The sequence below is a fragment of the Thermobia domestica genome, chromosome 2 (genome assembly GCF_964235325.1).
Source record: "Thermobia domestica chromosome 2, izTheDome1.hap1.1, whole genome shotgun sequence".
NCBI classification, from domain to species: Eukaryota; Metazoa; Arthropoda; class Insecta; order Zygentoma; family Lepismatidae; genus Thermobia; species Thermobia domestica.
The window spans coordinates 47,900,720-47,926,142 of NC_137455.1; the positions used below are offsets into that span (position 1 = coordinate 47,900,720).

Sequence of the window (25,423 nt, forward strand, 5' to 3'; positions counted from 1 at the left end):
CGCTTACATTGAACCACTAGCAACGAGGCGAAGTATATGGAACCAAATTTATAGATTACGCTGGCAACCAATAAGCAATAGCGTCATCAGCTCTTTCTAGGGCCAATAGCATCGTCAGAAGAAAACTCGGTGGTGCTGATGTATCAATGCTTTCAGTATATTTCTCTCTTGTGAACAGTTTATATATATATATATATATATATATATATGTCACTTCTAGAGATTTGCCACCCTAAGCCTCTGTGGTCCGTACGCAAATACAGGCCTTCACTAAACATAAGTATCTTTTCTTCATAAGGCACAGAATACTTGATCTCATCTTTTCTTCTATGTTTTTATAAAGAAGTTCATCTGGTACTTCAAACCGTGACGAGAGTCTTCATCAGAGAACTCGAGAAAGTAATTTTAAAAAGGGAAATCGAGTAATAAATGAGTATGATATGAAGCGTAGTATATAATACAAGCAGAAACTAGATTGTGATCCTATTAATATTTACTTTTTTATTCCTTTATTTTCTATTTTTAATCACTTTCTTGAGTTCTATAATTCAAGCCGTCGTTAGGATTTTACGTACCAAATCTAATTCTTTAATTTAAAAATACCGAAGAAACAGTGAATACAAATACTTTGTGCCTCATAATAGAACATTCCAGCACAATTGAAGAAAAAAGTGTCTACAACACTCTTCATAGTATTGATAATAATAATAACAAGTAGTTAAGAGTTCTATATAATTAAGAATACATTCCAAGTTGTCCTACGAGCGGCAAATATATACTTTACAAACAAGTTTTCCTCATTCTCGTGGTCCATTGACAAGAAACACATTTTCTGTATTTTATTTCACATCACTACAGCGAGATAAAAGAACATGCTGTTACAATTCGAAATATACACAGATAACAGATGCTCTTGCACAGCCCAATTCTAGTGCTTTATTGCTGCCAAAAGAGAGAAGTTACGAAGCCAGCTGAATATTTTTTTTTTTTTTTTTTTTTTTTTTTAAGTACAGTGTATCCGTAAAGCTATGCAATTCAGACATTGATTGCATATTATCTTAGCACTAATTCTTTCAAGAAATTCCCCGTTATTTATTTATTTTTTATTTTTTTTACCTATAATCTCATATTTTTGGTACTTGGAATACAAACTTGAAATTCGGTATACTTGTACGTTTTCGTTATCGTTGCCTAAGAGTGGTTTTATGCGGAACTGAAAAATCTTCCCAATGTTATCTATATAGGACGTCTTCTACACCTCAAATGTTTGGGCACTTCCGACAGGATTAGAATGATTAAATTTGGCATGACTGTAGCCTTCTGGGACTAACCTACAGGAAAAGTGCCAAAAGTGAATATTTTTAATATTTAAGGGGTCTAAAGGATGATGAAGGAATCCCCATGTTATTTAAATAGGTGATTTCCGATACTCTGCCCCGTATCATGGGGGAGGGGAGGGAGGAGAAATATAAAAATCATCGAAAATGACCGATATTAGTGCCAAATACATAGTTTACGGGATTGGTATGATGAACAGTGACACTTCCGATGACGTTTATATCTAAATTCAGCCACGCAACCTGGGAGAGGAGGGGAGAGAAATGATCGAAAATGACCGATGTCGGAGAGCGCTTTAGTAATAGTAAAAATTGACTGACTAACGGAACATATTGCTACTTTCTCTTCATTTAACCCAGCGAAGCGGCTAATTGATGCTAGTACTTGTTAAAAGTGATCAAATGTTTTTCAAATCAGCCCAAAATTACACAAGCTTTCATAAAATCTTGTACAGTTCGCAGCAAAAAATCTGCAACATGAGCAAGTAAGTTTATTGTGAAACTACGCTTAACAGCGCAGGGAATCAATATAACGCCTAAGTGGCATAAATCACACAGGAAAAACCTCGGCGTCCTCTCCTGCACACTTATTTTGGAGCAAAAGACTTCGTCGTTTCACAATAAACTTATATGTTCATGTTGCAGGTTTTTTGCTGCGGACTGTTCACAGGCTTTCACAGCAATAAGAATTTCAAAAGACGAAAATTCTAAGTGCTAGAAATTTACATTCATATTCAGGGTGTCTACTAAAATTCGAAAATGAAATTCGTGACTTTTTCGTGACCTTTCCTTTACTAAATCATGAAATTTCGTAACAGTCTCAAGAGCGATTCTGGGTGCGAATTAGGCCGAATTTTCATACATACGATAGAAGTGTGCTTTATTTGCGATTTGGTAGCGTCTATAGCCGACCATAGACGTTTTATAGAACAACATTTTCCAGTATGTACTTATATTTGTACAAATTATATAAAAAAATTTAACCCAAAAGCTAAATTTCTTGACTTTCATGACCGTTTTCTAATATAGTGACCTTCTCGTGACTTTCGAGCCGATAGACACCCTGATATTAACAAAATAGTAAAAAAGAACATTCCGAGAAATGAGATGAATTGCCAGTGAATTACCAGATCTGTTGAGGAAGATCTCAGAAAACACTGAAACAGTACAGTTATAATAGTATATGAAATATTACGCAACAAATGAAAGAGCACGTTTGAATTATGTTTTAATATTGTCCATGTAGATGTATTTATATATTACTCAGGAAAATAGTCCTTGACGTTAACGGTCAATATTAAATGAAACTATCATTTTATTTACTGATAACTAATTCCTGGAACAACTTGCACTTTCTAGCTTTCGACTCTCTCGAGTGGTAGAATGGGATCGAACCAGGGACTCCACGCACCAGAGGTAAGCGCTCTACTACTGAACCACCGTGCCTCCCCCCTCTATACTGTATATTATTTGATTGTATATGCATTTTAGAGCTTTTATTTGTGCTTTACGCTTTTAGGACAAGTTTCCACAATGAATAACATCAGAAAATTCCACAATTTGTCACCTTGGTTGGGATCAATTAAAGACAAACAGCGGTTTGATGCCCGTCTCTCTTTATTCTAAGTAGTTCTACTAAAAAAATGTAAGAGCGAATAACAGCTTTCATACGAAGTTTGTTAGAAAACTTAAACAATTGGTCTTAGCGAAAACTAGAGATTATTAAGCTGCACATAACTTTTATTCTTAACCGTACGGAATCCATGCTGTACAAGATCTGAAAGACGTAAACAAAACAGTAGATATGAAGTCGTTCTTCAAATAAGTAACTGCGGTTAATGGAGTAAGCGTACCGATTCTATACAGAAGAATCGTGGTCCCATTTGATCCCGAAATTTCTCTGTATTGTTTACATGAGAATCTGCACATGTTACACCAAGCACAGCCTTCATTCTCAAAAGATAAGAGTATGATGCATGATACCGTATCACTGGATACAGGACTATCTTTTTCAAAACAAAGATACACGGTACTGTATTGTGCTTGAATTATGCATTTACTTCCTACTACAAAAGGACGAGCGTGACTCCTGACTGTACTAAAACAGAACTACGTGTCACGTGTATAATGAAGCGTTATAAATTTAGAGATTTTTAGTGATCACTTGAAATCATAAAACTTGTACTTCTCTTCTGCTCCCCAAACTTACTTTTTTTTTTTTTTTTTTAAATGGTACTTAAAAGGTATACTGTACCAAAATACAAGCTTACGTAAGTTTTTATTTATTTATTTTTGTATAGATTCCTAATTTTATATCTTTCTGAAATCATTAACATACATGTAGGTCAGATATACCTGTTACTGGAGTCTAACAACAGCGCTTACTCCGAAGTCTGATTCCATTAACTATACGGACCACTGTATTATAGATTACAAAAAACACTAAAGCTGATAGTATGAATTTAATTTTTCAGAAGTCATATGAAACTGCATTATGTTACGATAATTAACTACCGGAAGTATAACATAAAAACAAATTATGATTATCAGGCAAACAGCGTATTCTCATCCTTGCAAATGCTAATTGATTTTTCAGCAACTTAATCATCTAATCTATGTTGTATACATATATACATACACATGATCCACTTGTAAACGACAATAATTGATTTCAAGGGGGGGCGGGGGGAATCATTTTCTTTCATTTCAAATAATTTATCACAAAATATAATACTGACAGAACTTATTTACCATCACCTTCTACTATTAGAATTATTAATTTCCACTCTCCTCAGTAAAACGCTACGAAATCTTTTCGAAATTTTCAAGTACATGTTAGAAAAGTCACCAAAGCACAAACTATCACAATACTAGGTGCAACTACTATTTCTCCATGCCCTACAAGATTCATTATCACTACAAGTAACATCATAACATTGGCACAATTATTTTTATCACAAGAGTTGTTTACAATATTTACACACAAGAATGACTAACTTATTTGGCAACTCTACATATCAGTAAGAAATTCACAAATCGATCTAGTTAATTTAACCTTGTAAATCGGGATTAGCTAATCAACTCAACAAACAATTAATTAATTAATTAGCATTAAGGTACGAGGGAAAGACATTCGATAGATGATTGTACTTTTTAGAAAGACATATTATATGTTTAAAACATTTCAATAGATAAATTATACCAAATTAACTTACGAGAACTGAGTCCCTGTGGAATTATTTTAACGACTCGTTTACATCTCAATATTCAGAAATCTGAATCACATATGACATAAAACTGTCATTTTTTCCTCCAGCACATGCATTTTTTTAAAGAAAAAGACTCATACACACACACATACACTCGTACACACTATGTCTACACAACAGATTACAGAAAGTTCTGTCAGTAAAGTTTGGCACAAACTGCATATTTCACTTTGTTTACTAGATACTAACAGATCACAAACAAAAAGAAATCACTGACAGAGAAATGAACAAAATATTGCGCCTTCTTAACAGATCACAGAAAATCACATTCATTATTTTAATTCTTCAAGTAATTATTATTATTATTAATAATATTAAATAAAACTACGAATTTTTTACCATCATGACGACAAGCAATTTCCCTACGGTCCCCAGAACACTACATGTAATTTCGGAACCTTCAAACTTTCAAATATATAATTTTTAATATAACAAGTGTATAACAATATGGCTTTTAACTACTGCAAAAAATGTTCCTGCAATAAATAACGTTCTTGCTGATGACCCCAATCTAACAGAACCAATATTAAACTCCACTTTGAAAGACAAAGAAATTCATACATACATTTGGTCAAATTACCAAACAGACACAAATCTAAAATCTATTATAAAAATACAATACAATATATTCACACATATACACACATACAGCAATAGAATTTAAACTGGCAGAATGATGGACTGTAAATGATTACAGTTCTATCGAAACACTGGGTTATTATAATACAAAACAAAATTGTCTGACATAAAGGAACATTCAATACCATGCAGAACTACACACACAAAAGAATATACATCCGTAGAATGATAAGAAAATATAAAACTATTTCACTGATTTATAATAAGTATTTTTTTAAATGGATGACTAGAATATTTTTGAGATCGGTCAGAACTAACACGAGTAATGGTAATTTTGAAAATTGGTACTATATTCATCATTTTAAGGAACATTTGTGTATTGCCTATAGCTCTTTTTTGAATAATTTATATTTGAACCTGTTGAATTTCCTCCAATTTACTACATACTTTGCAGGATATACTAAGTCTGTATAATGTTAGTACGATTTTTATGAAGTCAGCAATAACTATCGCCAAATTGACTAAATACTGTATATGTATACCGTTAAAAAATTATTCAAACATAGAAAGTAAAACTAGTATACCTTAAACAGCCAATGGTACGAATTACACCAGAAATATGTTCTGACACGTTATTATCTATCGTCTGCCGACCTAACAGTAAAGTTCAACGCTCACTAAAGATAAAATCTGTTGAGCAACTTGCTCTTGCACACTTGCATATCTAAAATATTGAAAACAGGATTAAGGTTTTAAAAAATGTCACTGAGATAACTAAAAAATAGCATAGTCTAATTTATACATATTTTGTTAAATTTAATAGTAGGTACTTCACCTTTCTCTGTTAGTCTTATCATCCATTCTAAGTCTAACATATATATTCCTCAGGAAGCAAATAATCGTAAATCATCATCATAATTCCTAGTCTGAATGCGATTTTCTGTGTTCTTTCAATATCTATTCGAAAACACCTGAGAATATAGGTGGCGCACCCGAGAACACCACAGATATGCAGAACTGCTTGGTATCTACAGTAAATTGCTAAAAGTTTTTAACTTCCTGCATGGCTGCTTCTGCGTCGTAAAAATGCTCTTGCATTTGGAGGATATACACGAGTCATTAGGATAAGAGCGGACGCTATCGCTAACTTTACGGGAGCTTCACTGCCACCTGGCAAATGAACGAAGACAGTACCAACCGCAGCTACTCCGTCATCTGTGGGTTCGATGGCTACCGGCCGGACATCAAATTTATCTTCTAATTGAACTTTTGGGGAATCCCTGCCCTGGGGTAAGCGATGATGATGTTTCCATTTCTTTCGCATCGGAGACTGAACTGGAGGAAGTCCAGTGTCGCCAGCTCCTGTTGTGCTTAAAGAACTGAGATCAACCATTTCATCGTCTGAGTCAGGGTCAATAATTACAGTCACTTTGCCCACAGGTCGCTTAGCCATATAAAGCATTTCTACCACATGTCTTCTTCTTGCTCGACGCACATCTGCTGCCTGTTTGATCTTCCAGCCAACAACACAGATGGCAAGGAAGAGGAAGAAACAAGAAAAGAAAACAGAAAAGAAGACAAAGAGATCAAAGTGCAGTTGATCTTGGTGAAAGAACATCACACCGTATGTTACATCACTCAGAGAGCTTCCAACGCCATGAAGGACGGTATAAAATTTATAGGTGCTAAAATTAAAGCGGTCTTGTGGTAATGTCACTACCAATCTATTTTGAAGATTTTTCACAACCAATAAGCTTCCAGGGTTATTCATTGTTACAAAAGTGGTCAGTCCTTTCGCTTCCTTCTCAACAATGGGTACAGAGGCGTTAACTCCAAAGGGAGTTGCTGAGGTTGAAGCAAGTGGTTTCAGGTCTCCTATATTAAGTTTATACTTCCCATCAAGATCAACCTGAAATAATAATAATGTAATTCAACAGAAACAAAACACCAACTTGAATTATTTTATGAACAATTAGTACCAAAATGAAGATGTCTTTAATTTACCAATGTGTGCTGAACTCTACAGATACGTTCTTAGGATGCTGTCTTGGTGTGTCAGTACTATACAGCAAGTAACTTGCGACATGTTTTTCAAGGTGTGGTTTACTACTACTTGTAATTACTTGTAAATAAAGACAGGCAAGAAATACAACATTCATTTTACTGAAATTCACTGATAACACCTGACCTCTTAAAATGGAAGTACTGATGGAACATACCAAAATAAATATTTCAAAAAGTACTTACAACATGCGCGCCATTACTCCCATTCACAGTTACAACAAATGTATCATCCGTTGGCCCAAAATAAAGATTTAAACCACCTTGTGTTACATCTATGATTATACGAATATCAACATTAGTAAATTTCGGTATCACTACAAAGAACACAGTTCGTCCAGGATGCAAAGGCTTTGGTTTCCAAGTACAGTTTTCTGAAAGAAACATTAATTATGATTTTGTAAGAAAGTCAAATGAACTTGTAGTACAATTGAGGTATCAGGTTCAACAGAGGATTCTCAATTTTATCTCACCAGTTACTGAAACGTAAAATATAACCCACAAGATTTATTATTCTCAAGAACTGAAATTATTAAAGAAGTACTTATGATAACTAAACAAAATATATTTGGATGTTTCACATAGTATTCAAGGAGACTGATATAAAATGCTCTTTCGCCATCTTAATAGGGAGCTACAAATAGCAATTATTGTACTACTCTTTATCTTCATTTCACACTTGTTTTATACGACATAGAAGCATAAAAGTGCCGAATAATGTGTTCAAACTCCTTATTAAAATGAGCAATGCGTTCAAAGCCCTTCTTGTTACAATAAATGTCAAACATTAAACAAACTTATTTCCTGAATAGGGAACTGCAATTGAGATAAATTCAATTATCATGAAAGCTCAAGGAAACGTAAATGACGCTTTAACTGTGCCAGCTGAAAGTATGAAATTACTAACTGTAAATATTCTTAAAGATGACATTTCAAAATCATTAATTCATTTAGAGCACCCTCGAAGCCGTATGGTTAGCGTACACAACTTCGGGGTGGGAGATCAGAGTTCGATTCCTGGCGGGAGTTCATGTGGTTCGGATTCCCGTCACATTTGGTCCATGTCTCACATAACCTCAGTGTTGAATGGAACGCTTATCACCAATTCAACCTACCAACCAGTAACACACTTCCTTGAAACTATAGAAAAATATTGTATGTCATCTTGTAGAAAATTGCTGAAAAATGTTATTTATAAATTGAGTTACATATAGATACGAACAAATACTATGATATTATGATAGAAGTCAAAAATACATAAATTTTTATTTCTGTCAGCTACGACTATTTTATGTCTTATATGGATATTCTGCTCGAAAGCAGGTTCTACCCTATTTACCTTAACGTAGCTAGATGAATACGTATCGTATAATTATATTGAGGGCTTGCTCATATACCGCTATTAACTTTTAGTCAGAAACAATGGGCCTCTGTAGTAAGTGCTCAAAAGCCGTAGCTAGACAGGATAATCAAAAAATTCAATGTAAGGAATGTAGCAATTTATTCCATGGTGCGCGTGTCCAATTAAAAGAGGAAGACATCAAATTCCTACGCTCTACTGAACAAGTGAGGCGCTGCGATAGTTATGAGAAATCGCGTAGAAAAAGTATGAGTGGTGATACCTAGATAGAAATTACAAGTAAGTGTCTTACCCTTAGTGAAGTGTATCAATTATTGTTATTAATAAGGAAAGAGATTAACAATTTGAAAAACCAAACAAACAAACAAACAGAAGATGATTTGGGAAGATCTCTGAATCTTGCACACGAGAAACTTGAGAACTTACAACTACTAAAAAATCAGTATGAAATGGTGAAAAAATGTTGTGAAAACATTTGACGATTTAAAAAATGAGAACATAAGATTACAGAAAGAAATTGATAAGCTAAATTTGAAAATAGATGATCTAGATCAATATGATAGAAGGAATACCGTTGAGTTGTATGGCATTCCAGAATTACCTAATGAAAATGTTGTTTCGGTTGTTAAAAATGTTGGTTGTGCGTTAGATATATCAATTATGATAATATGATAGACGTATGTTATAGATTAAAGAGGTCTCCAAATCAGGTGCATCCTGGTATAATTGTTAAATTTGTAAAAAGGTTTGATAAAGTCAGGTTCCTTCAGAGAAGTAAAACGAAATTTAAATTGTGGTGACTTAGGTTACACTAATGGGGGGCCTATTTACATAAATCAGTCTATCTGCAAATAGAAGGATTATTTTTAGTGAAGCTAAGAAAGTTTAAAGAGAGAAAAATTTTGCTTTCCTGTGGGCAGACTGGTCAGGAAATATTAAGCTTAAGAAAAATGCAGAAGATACAATTGTATATTCACTTAGAACAACGGAAGATGTTAGGAAACTAAACTAAGCAATAAGAGTGTTAAGAGTAAATGTATTTCATGTTACTACCAAAATACAAGGGGATTAAATATTAAATTAAGTGAATTGTACAAAAGTGTTCTAGCTGCTAATTTTGATATAATTATTACTGAAACTTGGTTAAAGCCAAGTGTATATGATAATGAAATCTTAGATAATAGGTATAGTATATTTAGACAAGATAGAAGTAATAAAAAAGAGATGGTGTTTTGATAGGCGTATTAAACCATTTTCATACAAATAGGATTGATATCAGCATTAAAAATATAGAAATAGTCTGCCTTAAAATTATAGTAGAAAATCGCACGTATCTAATAATTGCGCTAATCATTTTCCACCTAACTCTAAAGCGGAAACATATTATAATTTATTGTCAAGGGCCGAGGAAATTATTAAATCACATCATTTTAATATTATTCTTATTGGTGATTTGAATTTATCTTTGATAACGGATTCAAATTATGATTTGTTACAGGGTGGTGTGATATATTCTTCTCTTGCTAATTTTATGTCATTGAACAACATTGGATCTATAAACAATATTAAGAATCGATATGGTAAAACATTAGATTTAGTAGTAACAAACCTCAGTGAAAATATGAATGTAAATAGAATTTCAGATCCTTTGTAGCTGAACATTTAGATCACCCGGCTCTGTTGATCGAAGAAACAATAATTGTTAGACCATCTCGTGCTAGGTGTAACTCGATTACAGTATATAACTATTCTAAAGCAGATTTTTTGAGTTTTTATCATGATCTGCGGGAAGTTAGTTGGGATGCCATACATAATTTTAAAGATCCGGATGAAGCATTGGATTATTTTTATAGGATGCTAAACGGCGTTATCGAGAAAAATGTTCCTAAAATAAAGTTGCATAAGAAAAGATCATTTCTCACTTGGTTCTCCGCTGATATAATTAAAACTTTGAAACAAAAGGAATATTATAGAAAGAGAAAAAAGCGTTCTAAATATAATGAAACTATGTTTATAGAGTTGCGTAAGAAGTTGAAGAAAATGATAAAGAAGGCATATAATTTATATCTACACAATCTCGAAAATAATCTTAACAATAATCCTTATTATTTTTGGAATTAGTTAAAAGTAAAAAAGTTAATAATCAAAATATCAATACTATGACATATCGTGGTACACAATTGTTGTCTACACGGGGGAGCTTTGCACAATATTTTAAAACTGTGTATGCTTCAGAACCTCCATCGTATGAAATTCCAAGTACAGTATGGTTAGAAGTATCTAATTGTTTAAATATTGATACCATATATGAAGACGAATGTAAGGAATCTATAATGAGATTAAAATCAAGTATATCCAGTGGACCTGATCAAATACCTAAATATATATTTAAAGGATGTCGTGATTTAATATTGAAACCCCTGTGCTATATATATAATTCTATCTTAAAAACTCAAATATTTCCTGACGAATGGAAATTGAGTCAAGTTTTCCCTATTCATGAGTCAGGAAGTCCTGAAGTGATACAGAATTACAGGCCAATATCATTAATTTCAGTATCTTCTAAAATATTTGAACAGATTTTGTACAAAAGAATATACAATTATGTAAAATCATATATTTCTGAATTCCAGCATAGCTTTTGTTCTAAAAGATCGACAATATCAAACTTAGCAACGTTTACGCAGTTTGGAGCTAATGCAATTAATAGCAGGAATTCAGTTGATGTAATTTATACAGATTTTGCTAAAGCTTTTGACAAACTTGATCACTCTGTTCTGATCAAAAAATTAGCTACGTATGGGTTTTCTGATAGTTTATTGAAATTCATATTATCCTATGTATCAGGTCGAAAGCAATATGTTTCCTACTGTCAGACAGATTCAATATGGTATGAAGTTTTATCAGGTGTTCCACAGGATTCCAATTTAGGACCATTGTTTTTTATGTTATTTATAAATGATTTGCCGCAAAGAATTAAGTAATCTCATTATTTGCTGTTTGCAGATGTCCTTAAAATATATAGAATAGTCAATAAAATGAATGATGCTTTAGATTTGCAGGCTGTTAAAATAACTGTTACATATTGAGCATAGAAAACAGACTGTTTTCCAATGTAAGGAAATGTTACGTCATTTCATTTTCTAGAAATTTAGTTACACATAAATACGAATACAAAATGAATGACGAAATACTACGAAGAGAGGATAAAGTAAAAGATTTTGGTGTGACAATAAGTTGCCGTCTTACATATAAATATCATATTGAATCTGTTATTAATGATGCTTTCAGAACATTGGGATTTGTAAACAGAAATACGGTTGATTTCAGTAATTAAATGCAATGTATAGTCTGTATAATAGCTTTGTAAGAAGTAAGTTAGAATATGGATGTATGGTGTGGGCACCTTGCTATCAGTATTATATAAAAATGATTGAATGGGTACAAAATAAATTTTTAAGATATCAGTTTTATAAAAAGCACAGATCATCATCATATTGAGAGAGAATATCTTATAAAACCCTATTAACGGAATTTAATTAGGACAGCTTGTGTGATAAGAGGGATTTAATTGATCACATGTTCTTATACAAAATAGTTAATGGTTTGGTTGATAGCCAGGAACTCTTACATTCATTAAATTTTAATATTAAGAAGAATAGTCTACGCGTACGTTTGCCTTTCCATTGTTCTAAATCTAACACTCTTGTACATCAAAACTCACCAATAATAAAGATAACTAGAAAACACAACCTATTAGTGAGAAACTGTTCTGAGGTCGACTTTACGATAAATATGGGACATTATTTAACTATAATAAAAGACTACATTAACAACTAAGACAGTAGGTTTGTAACCAATGATGCTAATGCGATTTGAACAATGCAAATTTATAATTCACAAATACAAAAGATGATAAGTGTTATATAAGAATAACTACGGCTTGCACTTTTTTCTTGTATTCATTTTTGTTTCATTGTTTTGTATAAGTTTGTTCATTTCTTCTTTCTGTTTTTTGTTTTGTAATGTTTGTTTTTATTTTTGTTTTTTTGTATTACTGTGTACCACTATAAGAATAATATAAACTTTACCTATAATACCTATTGTAAAGGGAGCAACAGCTTCGTAATAGGTAATAATGATAAATAAATAAATAAAAAATAAATGAAGTAACTAACCCAGCAGGCACAAGTGGGGTAGCTAGCTCTTTCCCCCGTTCTTCATCAAGCGTGTGGAAGACAGTCACTTGTAAACGTCAATTAATATTCACATATAAAGATATTGGATATCAAAAGTTGAATCCTTGACGAAGAGATTATCAGCTTGAAGGAATGTATATTCATCAATCAGAATATTACGTTAATTTCTCAGCTTTCAGTAATTTAAAGATTAAATAAACCTATCTCCACAAATAGATATAAAGTAATATATTCAAACCAAATTTAAAATAAATTGTGAATTTTAGATAAAAATTCTTTGAGATGCTAGATCTATTTATAAGAACTCATATTGATAAGCCTTACCTTGGGATTCTGGATCGAAGCAGTAATTTGAATCAACTGAAACTTGATGGTAACACTGATGTCCAAATTTAGGAGTTCCATAATAATGATTTTTACATTTAGAGCATTGTAATTTCCAGCATGGTTGAATAGAATTTTTGCTATTGTCAGGAGAACATTGTGGATCAGATTCAGTATTATTTTGGCAATTACAGTTCTTTCCAGTATCTGGATCACACATATCACCATGGCCTTGGCATTCACACCTAACAGAAAAAATACAATAATAGGAATAAGAATATAAGGTTTAGAAATGTTGAAATTAAAAGAAGGAAAATATGGTTTAAAGACAGTTGTTCAGTAATTGCACATTATAAGAAACTGAGTGCATATCTTTTTCTTCTTTTCTTTTCAGGTTAGTGGAAATAATAATAAAATGCCTATTACTCTGTGGACTGTGAACTCGAAACTGTATTGGGATTCACTACATAGAGTGAAAAATCCGCGGCATACCAATGAAAAAAAAAAAAATACATGTGAACCCATTTTTACTCTTCAACATGGTCTCCTCGAAGCAAAATGCACTTTCTCCAATGGTCCTCCAAGATTTTGATACCTTTGCAATAATACGATTTGTCGAATTCTGAAAAATAGGCTTTCGTTTTCGATATGACCTCCTCATTAGTGTGAAATATCTTTCTCTGGAGCCATATTCAAGTTAAGGAAAAAAAAAAAACGTAGTCGCTGGGGGCAGATCTGGAGAATACATTAAGTGGGGAAGCAATTCGTAACCCAAAGAATCCAATTTCACCATCGCTTTTAGGGATGGGTACGCAGCTGCGTTGTCAACATAGAACAAGAGTTTTCTTTTCAAATGTGATCGATTTTTCTTGATTTCCTGGTCCAATTTGTCCAATTATTTAACATAGTACTCGTAAGCTGTTTTTTTTTCCTTTCTCCATATAGTCGATGAATATTATGCCACGCGCATCCATACTGGCCAAAACCCTGCCGGTAGAACTGTGTTTCTGAGAGCCTTCACCGAATTTCACTTGTTTGCAACCTCTCTGCAGATTGCTTATTAGACTCCAATGTGTAATAATGGATCCATGTTTCATCAGTCGTCACAAATTGACACAAAAGTTCCATCTGATTACGCTGAAACAACGCCAAAGCACATTCCGAATCATCAACATGTTGCTGCTGCTTCTGGTCGATTATTAGAGAACGCAGCACCCATCGCGCAGACAGCTTTCTCACATGTAAATGTTCAAGTAAAATATAGCGCACGCGTTCTGTTGATATCTTTATGATGTCAGTTATCTCACTCTCCTTAATTTTCCAATCATCCAAAACAATATAATGCATCCTTTTGATATTTTCTGCACAAACTGCTACATTTGGACGACGTGAACGTTAAAAGTATCATTGGAACAAGTACTACCTCGTTTGAATTCCGCATACCACTTCTTTATTGTTGAATACGATGAAGAAAATGTGCCATAACATTTATCAAGTCATTCCTTGGTTTGAGTAGCATTTTACCCCATTAAAATACAATGCTTAATCACAACACGAGATTCTTTGGAATCCATTTTTCTCACAGAGCACAAGTAGCGTCACATTAATGTCTGTAACTCGTGAACTACTTAATGAAATGTTGACTGGAGACTAGTTGAGTTTGGTGCTACTGGATAAACGTAACGATTTTGAGGTATTCATGCTATTTATATCTGAGGCCACAGTCCTTTTTACCCCAGTGGTACTTGTTTCTAAGGGCTTGGTAGTCGAATTGTGCGTTTTCTTTGACGGCAAAAATGCTTCTAAAAGGAAATAATAAATTTATTTACCGGCAACACTTGTTTCTCCTGATAAAATATAGATTATGAACCAATGTCATTACATTGAGGACACATCCGAGTACAATGAAATATTATTATTTTTGTTCCTTCTCGCAATAAACTTCAATCTAAATTTGGACACTTTTGATAAAATATCAAACCTGAACTTGCAAGTTAACCAACGTTTAAAGTTGTGTTGCATATTATTATTAGACTATTTCTGAATAGAGTCAGATGATAAACAGACATCGTACTGTCCTCCTCTATACAAATACTCACACATATACACAAGTAAGGTAACTTGAAAACTGAACCTGACCAAACCAAATACTTCTTATTAACCTGTGTTACTGTTCCGGCAATATATAATTTTGATTGGGTTCATCAAAGACATCATCAGATAATAGACCTGTTGAATTCAATGATGTATTACCGAACTGTACACAGATTAGTGACAATAAGTATTTGAAGTTGTATGTAGTTTCAGAGCTAAAATGAGCAGCACTTTGGACACGTAACGCAGAAGAAATATGTGTTAAAAGAGAACATATATTAACTTGCATACAGAGATATAGTTATATTATACCTAAAATGAATACACTCACCCATTAAACGAAGTATGAACACATTGACTCATGACTCATTCACAGTACAAAATATGTTTTCAATCGCATTTTGCTTACATATTACTTCTTAGTTGTTGTTATTCATGCTCGTATTATTCATTTATGGATTAATTCCGTATATACTCGGAAAAAAATCGAATACTTACTTCACGAATATTTTCGTTTATCAGAACATACATTTTGACAATACACTTTGAGGGTCATCTGAAATAGGGTTCTGAACTTGTTAACCCATAAAGAGCAAGCTAGAGCAATATATATATATATGAATTCCAAGGAAAAACAAACTTATCCTTGAACAAGTTTATTTTTTATTTATCATCCTCTCGTAAGATATCAATATGATTACTACTATGGTTTTTATATAACCAACATAAAATACAAATAGTACTATATAATAGTGTTGGAAGCTGAACATTATTATCGACAATTTTATCCTTTCAAAAGTTCTATGCCGACTAACATGGAAGTACGAAACAAAATTGTATTATAAACACAAACAAGAATTAATTATATTATGAGCACACGTCAGGTGCCTGCAATTTCTCCATAGGATAGTCAATTTTCCAAACTGTACGAACAGTGAGAGCAAAGATTTATCTAGCCATAACGAAACGATATACAGGTGCTGCTTTGCAGAAGATTAAGCATCAAAAACCTGGGCTTACACGATGTTACCGTCAGAGTTTAAAAAAAAAAATAATAATAATGCTGTATGACTAATGAAGATTTTCTTCATTTGGAAGTGGTTTATAGCCATCTAATGTCAGTTTTATATTCACTCTCTTACATAAAGTGACATGACAAACAACCATCATACCGTCGCATGAGAACCAAAGGAACGTAACTCCATTTTCGTAGGTTTACAGGCGAGAGGACAAAAATATAATTTTCTTAGAAAGATGTGGTTTTAATAAGATGGTAATTGAGCTGCATTACAACGGATGATCGACAAGGAGAACAGATGGCGTTACGTTCCATCTACACCACTAGGGGCTTTTAAAATTATGTCCAAACATGAAGAAAACGAAAACCGCATTTTTGGAGTTAAGTTCCTCTGGTTCTCATTCGACGATATCATTACCCTGTATATATATATATATATATACGTATATATATATATACGTATATACGTATATATATATACGTATATATATATATACGTATATATATATATATATATGTATATACGTATACGTATATATATACGTATACGTAATAAGCAACAGTTGTAGCGTGATTTGTGCAACTGACTGTCTTGTAAGTTAATTTTCACCGCAAGATAATACCCTTACACTATAATAACCAAATTAACTTTCTGGAATGCTGAACAGAGAAAACGAACAATATTTTCTGTTATGTAAGTTGTTTCAAGAGAAGGAAAAAGTTATCACTATTATTAGGAGCACGCAGTGAGACCTATAAGATTGTGTTATTAGTACGTTCGTTACTCCGCACGATAACTTGAACGGAAGAGAACTTTTAAATTCTATTTCTTGCTAATAGATAGCTAGAGCGCTAGAACAATTATTTCGACCAAGTTTGTTAATGGAATCAATCTTTAACATCTTAAGGGGTAATGGCGACTTTAACGGTGGCTATAGATCATATCCCTTACATGTAAGCGATTTTTTAAATTCAGTTCTTCTTCAGCGATAGCTTGAGTAATTATTCTGACCGAGTTTGGTAATGGAGTGACTTCGATAACGTTTTAACCGATAATGGTGTCTATCTATATCTCATACATGTACGTTTCGCGTAATTATCTCTACTGTCTTATCAGAGTTTATTATAATTATTACTGTCAAGCAGCTAGACTACTGAATCAAGATGAGATGATATACTTCAAACTTTAATACTGAAGACTGGTTTGAAGCTCTCCGACAGTGAATAGCGTATCGACCATGTAAATCTACAATAGATACATGTTTGTCACCTGAATATGGCGAAATCAGTACTTACGGTTTACAAGCTTCTCGTTTATCCCCGCTGCTTCTGAAATTTCCAGGAATACACTCTTCACATTTGTCTCCTTTCGTCAAATTTGCGCACTGAAAGCACTTAGCACGTGTGCGAGGTCCTTCTAAGGGAAGTTGTGCCAAAACTTGAGGTGAAATATCAATAGGTGGCTAGAAATTAAAACTTCCATAATTATAAACTGATCATGGTATCAATTTTGGTTTTAAAAATGAAAACATTATGATATTATTACAAAGTAAGTATGTTCATGAAAGAATGCACAAGATCATGCAAATCAAAGCGAATTTTATTTATATATAAGTTAAATTTGTAGCAAAGCATTTTCACGATGCAATTCTTTACTAGACTGATGTTTCTTCAATGCAGCCTTAATGTCACATAAAAAAAACACTAACTTAACTTTAGTAGAAACATCCATGTAATAGCAATAACGAAATGGAAATACATACCGGAGTGGAAAAGTCGCTTTCACCAAAACAGACGTTCGTATGCCCATTACAATACTCAAAACATGGTATACATTTTCCATTGTTTGTTGGGTCACCAACGAAAAACGGCTTACACTTTTCACATTGAGGTCCCTAAAAATAGTAAAGAAAATATTTTTTAAACGTTACACAAAATCTAAAATAAATAAACAACAATATATTGATTTATTGCTCAGAAATTGATAAAATATGACTACCCCAATACTACAAATGTGAGATTCTAAAGTCAACGCATCATTACCTGAATAATCTTTCATGAATATATTCACATTTTCAACAACATAATCATCCCCAAAATATAATAAAGCACAGGTACGTAATACATAAATTAACATCCAAATCAGTCTACATAACATTTAGAATATTCTAGGGCTGAAGGTCTGTGATAACTTTTTTCAAGATTTCAACATCAAAGACTCAATACTATTCTTGAAAAAGTTATCACAGGCCTTAGTCCTGAAATCTCCTAAACTGCATTTAAATTTAATTGGCTAATTTGGATGTCATTTATGTACTATATATCCTAAATTATGTAATATACAAAGGCTCCAATTTTTTCAGCGCTACTCTGTTTATTTGGGAGTATTTACCGAAAATACCTACTACATAATTTTTTTTTAAATAAACGAATCATGATAGCTCCTAAACAATCATTATCTCATAATACTAACTATTTCGTTACTTTTAAGCAACTTATACTATTATAAAATGAAACTATTTTACCTTAGAGTTGCGCGTTCTTTTCCTCTGCAGATACACTGACATCACAAACGGATCCGAACAGGAAACATAGATGCAACTCTAAAGTAAAATAGTCTCATTTTATAATATTTCAATATTAGTATAAAAACCTTCATATATAATATTTTACTATGTCCTCATGCAATGATGGTGTTTTAAGATAAATCTTCTCTTTCCTTTCAATAAATAGCAAGTTCTTATTTCTAGACACTTACCATTGTATTATTATGGCACTCTAAACACTTATCCAATTCATCAGGACTTTCACAGTTCGAATGTCCATTGCAATGGCATTCAATACTACAGTTTGTCCCCACGAATCCGAAATGGCATTGACACTTATTGGGTTCAACACAAATGCCTTTATCGCATCCTTGGGAACACACCGGAACACACACATCCCTGTAAAGAATTGGTATTTCTAATAAAATATATCAACAGTTGTTTTTCCTTTTTTTTTCTTTTCTTTTCTTAACAATAAAAAAAAAAAAATCTGACTGCTGGACTGGTTGATAATTCGATCCCTGATAATTTCTTACAAGACAACTTTGTATATAACATGAATCACAATTATATTAATCTAAAATTGAAAGTGAAAAAGTGTGTAACTGAGCCGGAAATCAAACCTGTGTCTCTAGTTTACCGTACCAGTCCGCTAGTCACAATACTACTCAGTACACTTACTGAATAACAACATACTTTCATTCTTTAGGTTGGTGCAAATGCTATCAGATGATATCATTTGATTGGTTGTTTCTTCTTGGTTGATTGATTGATTGATTTCTCTTGTTCCATTATATATTTAAACTACTTTAACAGCAAGGAATATGTACACTGTGTAGTCCGTTGTGGATTTTATACATCGTGAGTTGGTTTTCTTGGGTTCTCCAGTTTCCTTAGCATTATCATTTCACGCATAATTTCATAATCAATCACACTTTCACTAATCATCTGTTTTCTTTAAGTCTAAAGGGCATAATCGTGTGATTAAAACTACATTTCATTTAAAATAACTGTTAGATTTCGTAATCTTTACTGTTTATACGAGGAAGACCCTCCCAAAAACCGGACTTTTGTTCTCAAAAATTAATTTATTAAGTTTTTTTACAAAATACTTTCAGCCTCCTTCACGGTAATCTCCATTAGATGCGATGCAATTTCCCAGTCTTCTTTCTCACTGTTTGAAGCATCTCTGGAACTCTTCAACTTTGATATCATCCAGTGTCCTCTGCTAAGCTCTTTTTACACCTTCCACATAATCAAAACGCCTGTCTTCTAGTATTTTATTCTTGGAAATAGAAAACAAGTCTCACGGGGCTAGGCCTGGCAAATACGGAGGGTAGGGAACGATAGCCTATTTATGAGGGCCCAAATATCCAGATCCTGTGTGAGCAGGAGAGGAACAAACTTAGTGGCAACGCGTCTCTTTTGCAAATCCTCATTGAAAATCTGCTGCCACGAGCCCCAACTCACTCCTGTCTGTTCTGAAATTTCGTTGATCGTGAAACAACTATCTTTGTTGATTTTTTTAGCAGATTTTTTCAATGTTTTCGTCGTTTTGAGATGATGAAGAGCGCCCAGAACGAGCATGATCTTCAACATTGATCTCATCATGTTTAAACCGTTCAAACCACTCGAAAACTTGTGTGCGCTCATAGCATCCTTCTTGAAAGCCTGTTAAAGCATTTGGTAAGCTTCCGTTGCAAGCAAGAAGCAAATTTTTTAACATAGGTTTTGTTCCTTTAAATCCCTCATAACGATTTCGCATACGGCAAACGAGAACAGTCGAGAAAAACAACGATACAATCAAACATCAACCCGCTATGCAGATGTCGCTTGGGCAACTGATTTGAGAAGATCTCTACTAGACCTACCAAGCGGAAGAACTCTCTACTATGCCTAGGAACGGCTGCGCGCTTTCAGTTCGTTTATTTTAAGGGGGGATCTCCCTCGTATTCTAAAAAGTAAAATTATTCCTCTAGATTATTTCTTGAAACTGCTATTTTTCCTCATTTTTTTCCTTCTTATATGGATGGAAAAATAATAATTTCAACACTTAAAGGAAAAATTTAATGATTTGGAAGAATGTCTACTTCTGAAATTAGATAACTACATTAAACATCACTACACAATGAACATAAAGAAGTTTGTCATATTTATTTTCCAGTAAAAAGTGAAAAAGTAGCAGTTTCAAAAAATATTCCAGAGAGATAATTTTGTTCGTGAATGAAAACAGTAGAGTTTACGAACTACAGCACCTATTTCAAATGAAATAAAATGAAATCTAGTTTAAGTACTACTGTTATTCCCTTTACGCTAAAGGACACGGATGATTAATGAAAGGTGGAATGATAATGCGGGACAAAATAGCACAACAACTGAAACCCCCCATAGATATGACGATGTCCACCATAAAAAGTCATTTCAAACCGTACGACACAGGAATCTGATCTTCTTCTAGGTTCTCTACGAAGTATTAAGCCTTTTGAACACGAAGTGACGTTAGTATCCCAAATTGCAGGGTATACGAGTCGAAGTGGATCAGGTCTAATGCCATTTGACAGCTGACAGTTGAAGCTAGTAGATGTGTAATAAAAAGAGCTAAAATTCTTATATTCAGACTAAGATATTGCGCCGTAATGAGTGAACTTTCCGCAAAACTGCGCTACTTTTACAATTTTATCTCGATAAAGGCACAAATCCCGTGCAGGCCTCTGAAGAAATTTGTGCTACTTATGGGCAAGATTCGTTATCAAAAGCAACAGCCAAAAGATGGTTCAATTGCTTCGTTTTGGAAATTTCGATGTCGAATGTGCTCCTTGCAATTAACGCGATCAATCACAGAAATAGTTAATGAAAATCTGCCAAAAGTTGAGCAAGACTGGCATCTAGAGTCATGACATACCCAATGAGCTAAACATCCATTATCAAGGTGTTACACCGTTGCAGAAAGTTGGCTGCAAAAAGAAGCTCGGTGTCTGGGTGTCACATGATCTAACTCAAAATATTTACTCGATCGAATTTCTATCTGCAAAAATTCTATCATAACATAACGAACTCAGGCAATTTCTGAAAAGACTGATCCCAAGTGATGAAAAATGGATAAGTTATGAGAACAATGTGCGGAAAACATTGTGGTCGAAGAGAAGAGAAGGTCCACAAGATTGTGGCAAAACCCACACTGACACCCTGGAAGGTTATGCTGTACGTTCGGTGAAACTGAAAGAGCATCGTGCATCACAAGCTACTGCTGCTGGGCAGAACGACAGACCTGAACCTGTACTATAGACAGTACAAGCGTATCTAGCAAGTCAAAGGGAAAAAATGAAAATGAAATGAAATCTTTCAGTTTAATGTCCCACGATTATACCCTTTAGGCTAAGGGAGACAATATCAAGGCAAGTGAATGATGACAGAAGAACTGGTACAATGAGAATATAGGAGAAAACGATGGGAGTACCCCGAGAAAACCCATGGGCACGATGTTGTTCATCATAAAATTTACTTGGATGGGGATCGAACCAGGGACCCTATGCAGTAGAGGTAAGTGCTCTACTACTAAGCCAGAGGGCTCTCCAGCAATTTTAAAAAAATGGCCGGAACTGCTCAACAGAAAGGATGTCGTATACCACGTAGACAACACTACACCATTGACCTGTGAGAAATTGAGAGAACTTGGCTGGAAAGTTTTAATTCATCCACCAAATAGCCCGGACCTGAGACTGTCAGACTATCATTTGTTTCTGTTTCTGCTGAACTTCCTAAATGGTGTTAAGTTAATTCAAAAGAGGACTGTAAAAATCATGTGTTACAATTTTTTGACCACAAACAACAAAACCGCAATGAGATTATGGTGTTGCCGGAAAAAAAATGTACCAGGTTCTCGACAAAATGGTGCATATTTTAATTCATAATGTTAATTTCGAATTATGATAAATGCCTTCTCAATTTTAACTTCCAAAGGCTCAATACTTCTAAACAACCAGATAATATAGTCTAAGAGATGCATTCTTGATGTATTATACAGTTTTAAGTTTATACTTTGAGAATTAAATACTTTACATCACTAATTTTATAAATAACTGAAATCGTGATCATAAAATGTATAAAGTTATTTTATTAAAGAATAACAATAAGCAACTTTAAAAAGTTTGCACATTGTCATTTTTTAATTATTATTATTATTATTATTATTGATTCCAGAAAAAATTGTTAATGGATCTATATCTACAATAAACGTTATGAGTGACAAATAACGATCTTCCTGGGTATAACTGTCATATCTATGTTTCAATTTGTTTTTCCTTCAATTCACTGTAGCTATAATGGAATTAAAACTAACTAAATAAAACACATACATACTTGCAAAATTAAGTACTTACTTCTCAACCCTATATCCTTCCCCACAGATGCACCGAAAGCCATCTTCTTCATCGACACATTGTTCAGATTTATTGTCACACGTGTGATGATTATTCAGACATTCGTTTTCTGGGGGGCAACGAAGGTAATGATACGTTGGAGAGTACTCTTCTTCTGCTTCTTTTCTACTGGCAGCATTTATTGTGTTATTTGCTGGGAAGAAAAAGTATTAATAGCAAATGGCAGGAAGAAACGAACGAAAATGTTTGGTTTAATGAAAATATCAAGTTTATCAGCATCGTATAGAAATATTAAAAAAAGCATTAATAATATCGGAAATATAACAGAATACAAGCTACTTTTTTAAATGAAAGTAAATATGTACACTCATGTCCAAAATGATTGTCGCATATCTATAACTGTCTTCTTGTAAGAATACAATTTGATAATGATTTTGCAGGGTACTTTTAATACTGATACTATATGTATAATCGGAAAATGTACATTTGTGGTAAATTTCATAGAAGAAGAATTATAAATACGAAAATTAGAATGAGTAAACAAAATGTTGCTAAATGGACAAGAAAGTTTTATTTTCGATCTATTCTTCTTATTTACTGCTCTTTTGACATGAAATTTACCACATAACATGTCTTTGCCGATTATACACATACTAACATTATAATAAATACCGGGCGAATTCGTTATAAAATTATATTCCTACAACATATTTATAGACATGCGACAATAATTTTGGACATGAGTGCACACTTGGAAAACTTTTTTAAATATTTATTTTTAAACGACGTATTCGCCATGTATGGATAAAATATAAACATGTGAATTTGTTTCAATCAATAAAATTCGATATAAGTAAATTTGATTTTATGCTTATTTGATGTGCTCTATCTTTTATTATGTTTCCTATCTCTTTTAAAATTAACCAACCAATTACCACAACATTAATCACTATTACTTGCGAATTGAGATCTGAGTTCAAATCATTGACCTGAGGAACCAAAACTTAACACTTAAGCCTACCAGATCATATAGTGTTTCACTTATAACGAAGTTTCGCAATTGTAGTAAACTGTATATATACTCATTATTTATGTAGTTTTTCAGTTACATAATAGTGGTTGAAATGTTGATCCTCTACGCGGTAACAAATAAGTTTACTAGAAAACATCCCAATCTTCGTCTTCTGACTCGAGAAACTCGTTAACGCGAAGTAAAAGTTTATGAGGTTCCGGAACTTTCCTTAGCTCAAAACTGTCTTCAAGGTGATGGTTCTAAAAAGCCCACTTCCTGTGCGCTCGTCAGATTCAACTCATTTTCATTTTCTCACCTCTTTATAGTGGAACTTAACTACAAGCAAGCGAATGCTATATTAGCATTATTACACTATGTTATATCAGTATTAGTACTAAAATACTACATTAGTAAGGGAAAACTGGAATTCTGATTTCCTTTAGATAAGAATGAAGTATGTTATTTTAAAGAGATTTGGACTTAACCAATTCTCTTCGAGTAATTTTGATTTCCATTTTCTTCTTTCCTTTTGCATTCTGTAAATAATATTTTTGAATTGTTACACTATTATTTTATGTATTAGCTCTACTTTGTCTGTCTAATATTGTATGTATTTATAGATACACTTCTGTACATTTGGAATTTCCTGTGTACTACTGTAATTTCTAATGCATATTTAGTATTTTTTTTTCTTTCTTTTAGTGACTCTTAATCTTAATAATTCCCTGGATATGAGACACTGCAATCACGATCACTTTGTGAAAATGAAAGAACCACTTCGGTGGAAATATTACGACACAAGAGAAACTATCATTAGTGTTATAGCTCAATTCCTCAGAAACATCGACGAAAATGGACATGCTAACAGTATACGTGCACGATGCCTTCCACAATTGTATTCAATGTCACTGGAATTTACTTCTGCCAATAAAGTCAGGTAAAAAATTATGACATTGTTGTCACTACTTTTTTATCCAACTTTTGTTGCTAAATTCTAGGATTGGAACTTCCTAAACCAGTGCACATAAATAAGATATTGTACCATGTGTATCAAAAACCATCCAAAAACAAAATTTCGAGTCAGCAAAAGTTCTTCTCCCAGCCTCTACGCTCACTATATTGAATTATTCTACCGATACTGCAGGATAGAATCCCAAACAATTCGTGGAAATACATGAAAAATTCAGATTCTATGTATCAAGGACCTCCATGTACTAAATTTCATACCTTTTCATTTCTTTATGA

The 25,423-nt window shown here is 33.2% G+C and overlaps 1 protein-coding gene across 1 annotated transcript in view; it reads right to left on the reverse strand.

The window, feature by feature from the left end:
* Window positions 1-1,088: 1,088 nt before the first annotated feature.
* Megf8 (multiple EGF like domains 8) overlaps window positions 1,089-25,423 on the reverse strand; it is a 155,389-nt gene continuing 131,054 nt past the window's right edge. The window contains exons 31-37 of the mRNA XM_081740937.1: window positions 23,167-23,359; window positions 19,000-19,186; window positions 18,005-18,136; window positions 17,538-17,704; window positions 13,130-13,374; window positions 7,433-7,620; window positions 1,089-7,094 (exon numbers count right to left, since the gene is read on the reverse strand). Coding sequence (XP_081597063.1) covers window positions 6,237-7,094; window positions 7,433-7,620; window positions 13,130-13,374; window positions 17,538-17,704; window positions 18,005-18,136; window positions 19,000-19,186; window positions 23,167-23,359 — 1,970 coding nt within the window. The 3' untranslated portion in view covers window positions 1,089-6,236. The remainder of the gene's footprint in view (window positions 7,095-7,432; window positions 7,621-13,129; window positions 13,375-17,537; window positions 17,705-18,004; window positions 18,137-18,999; window positions 19,187-23,166; window positions 23,360-25,423) is intronic.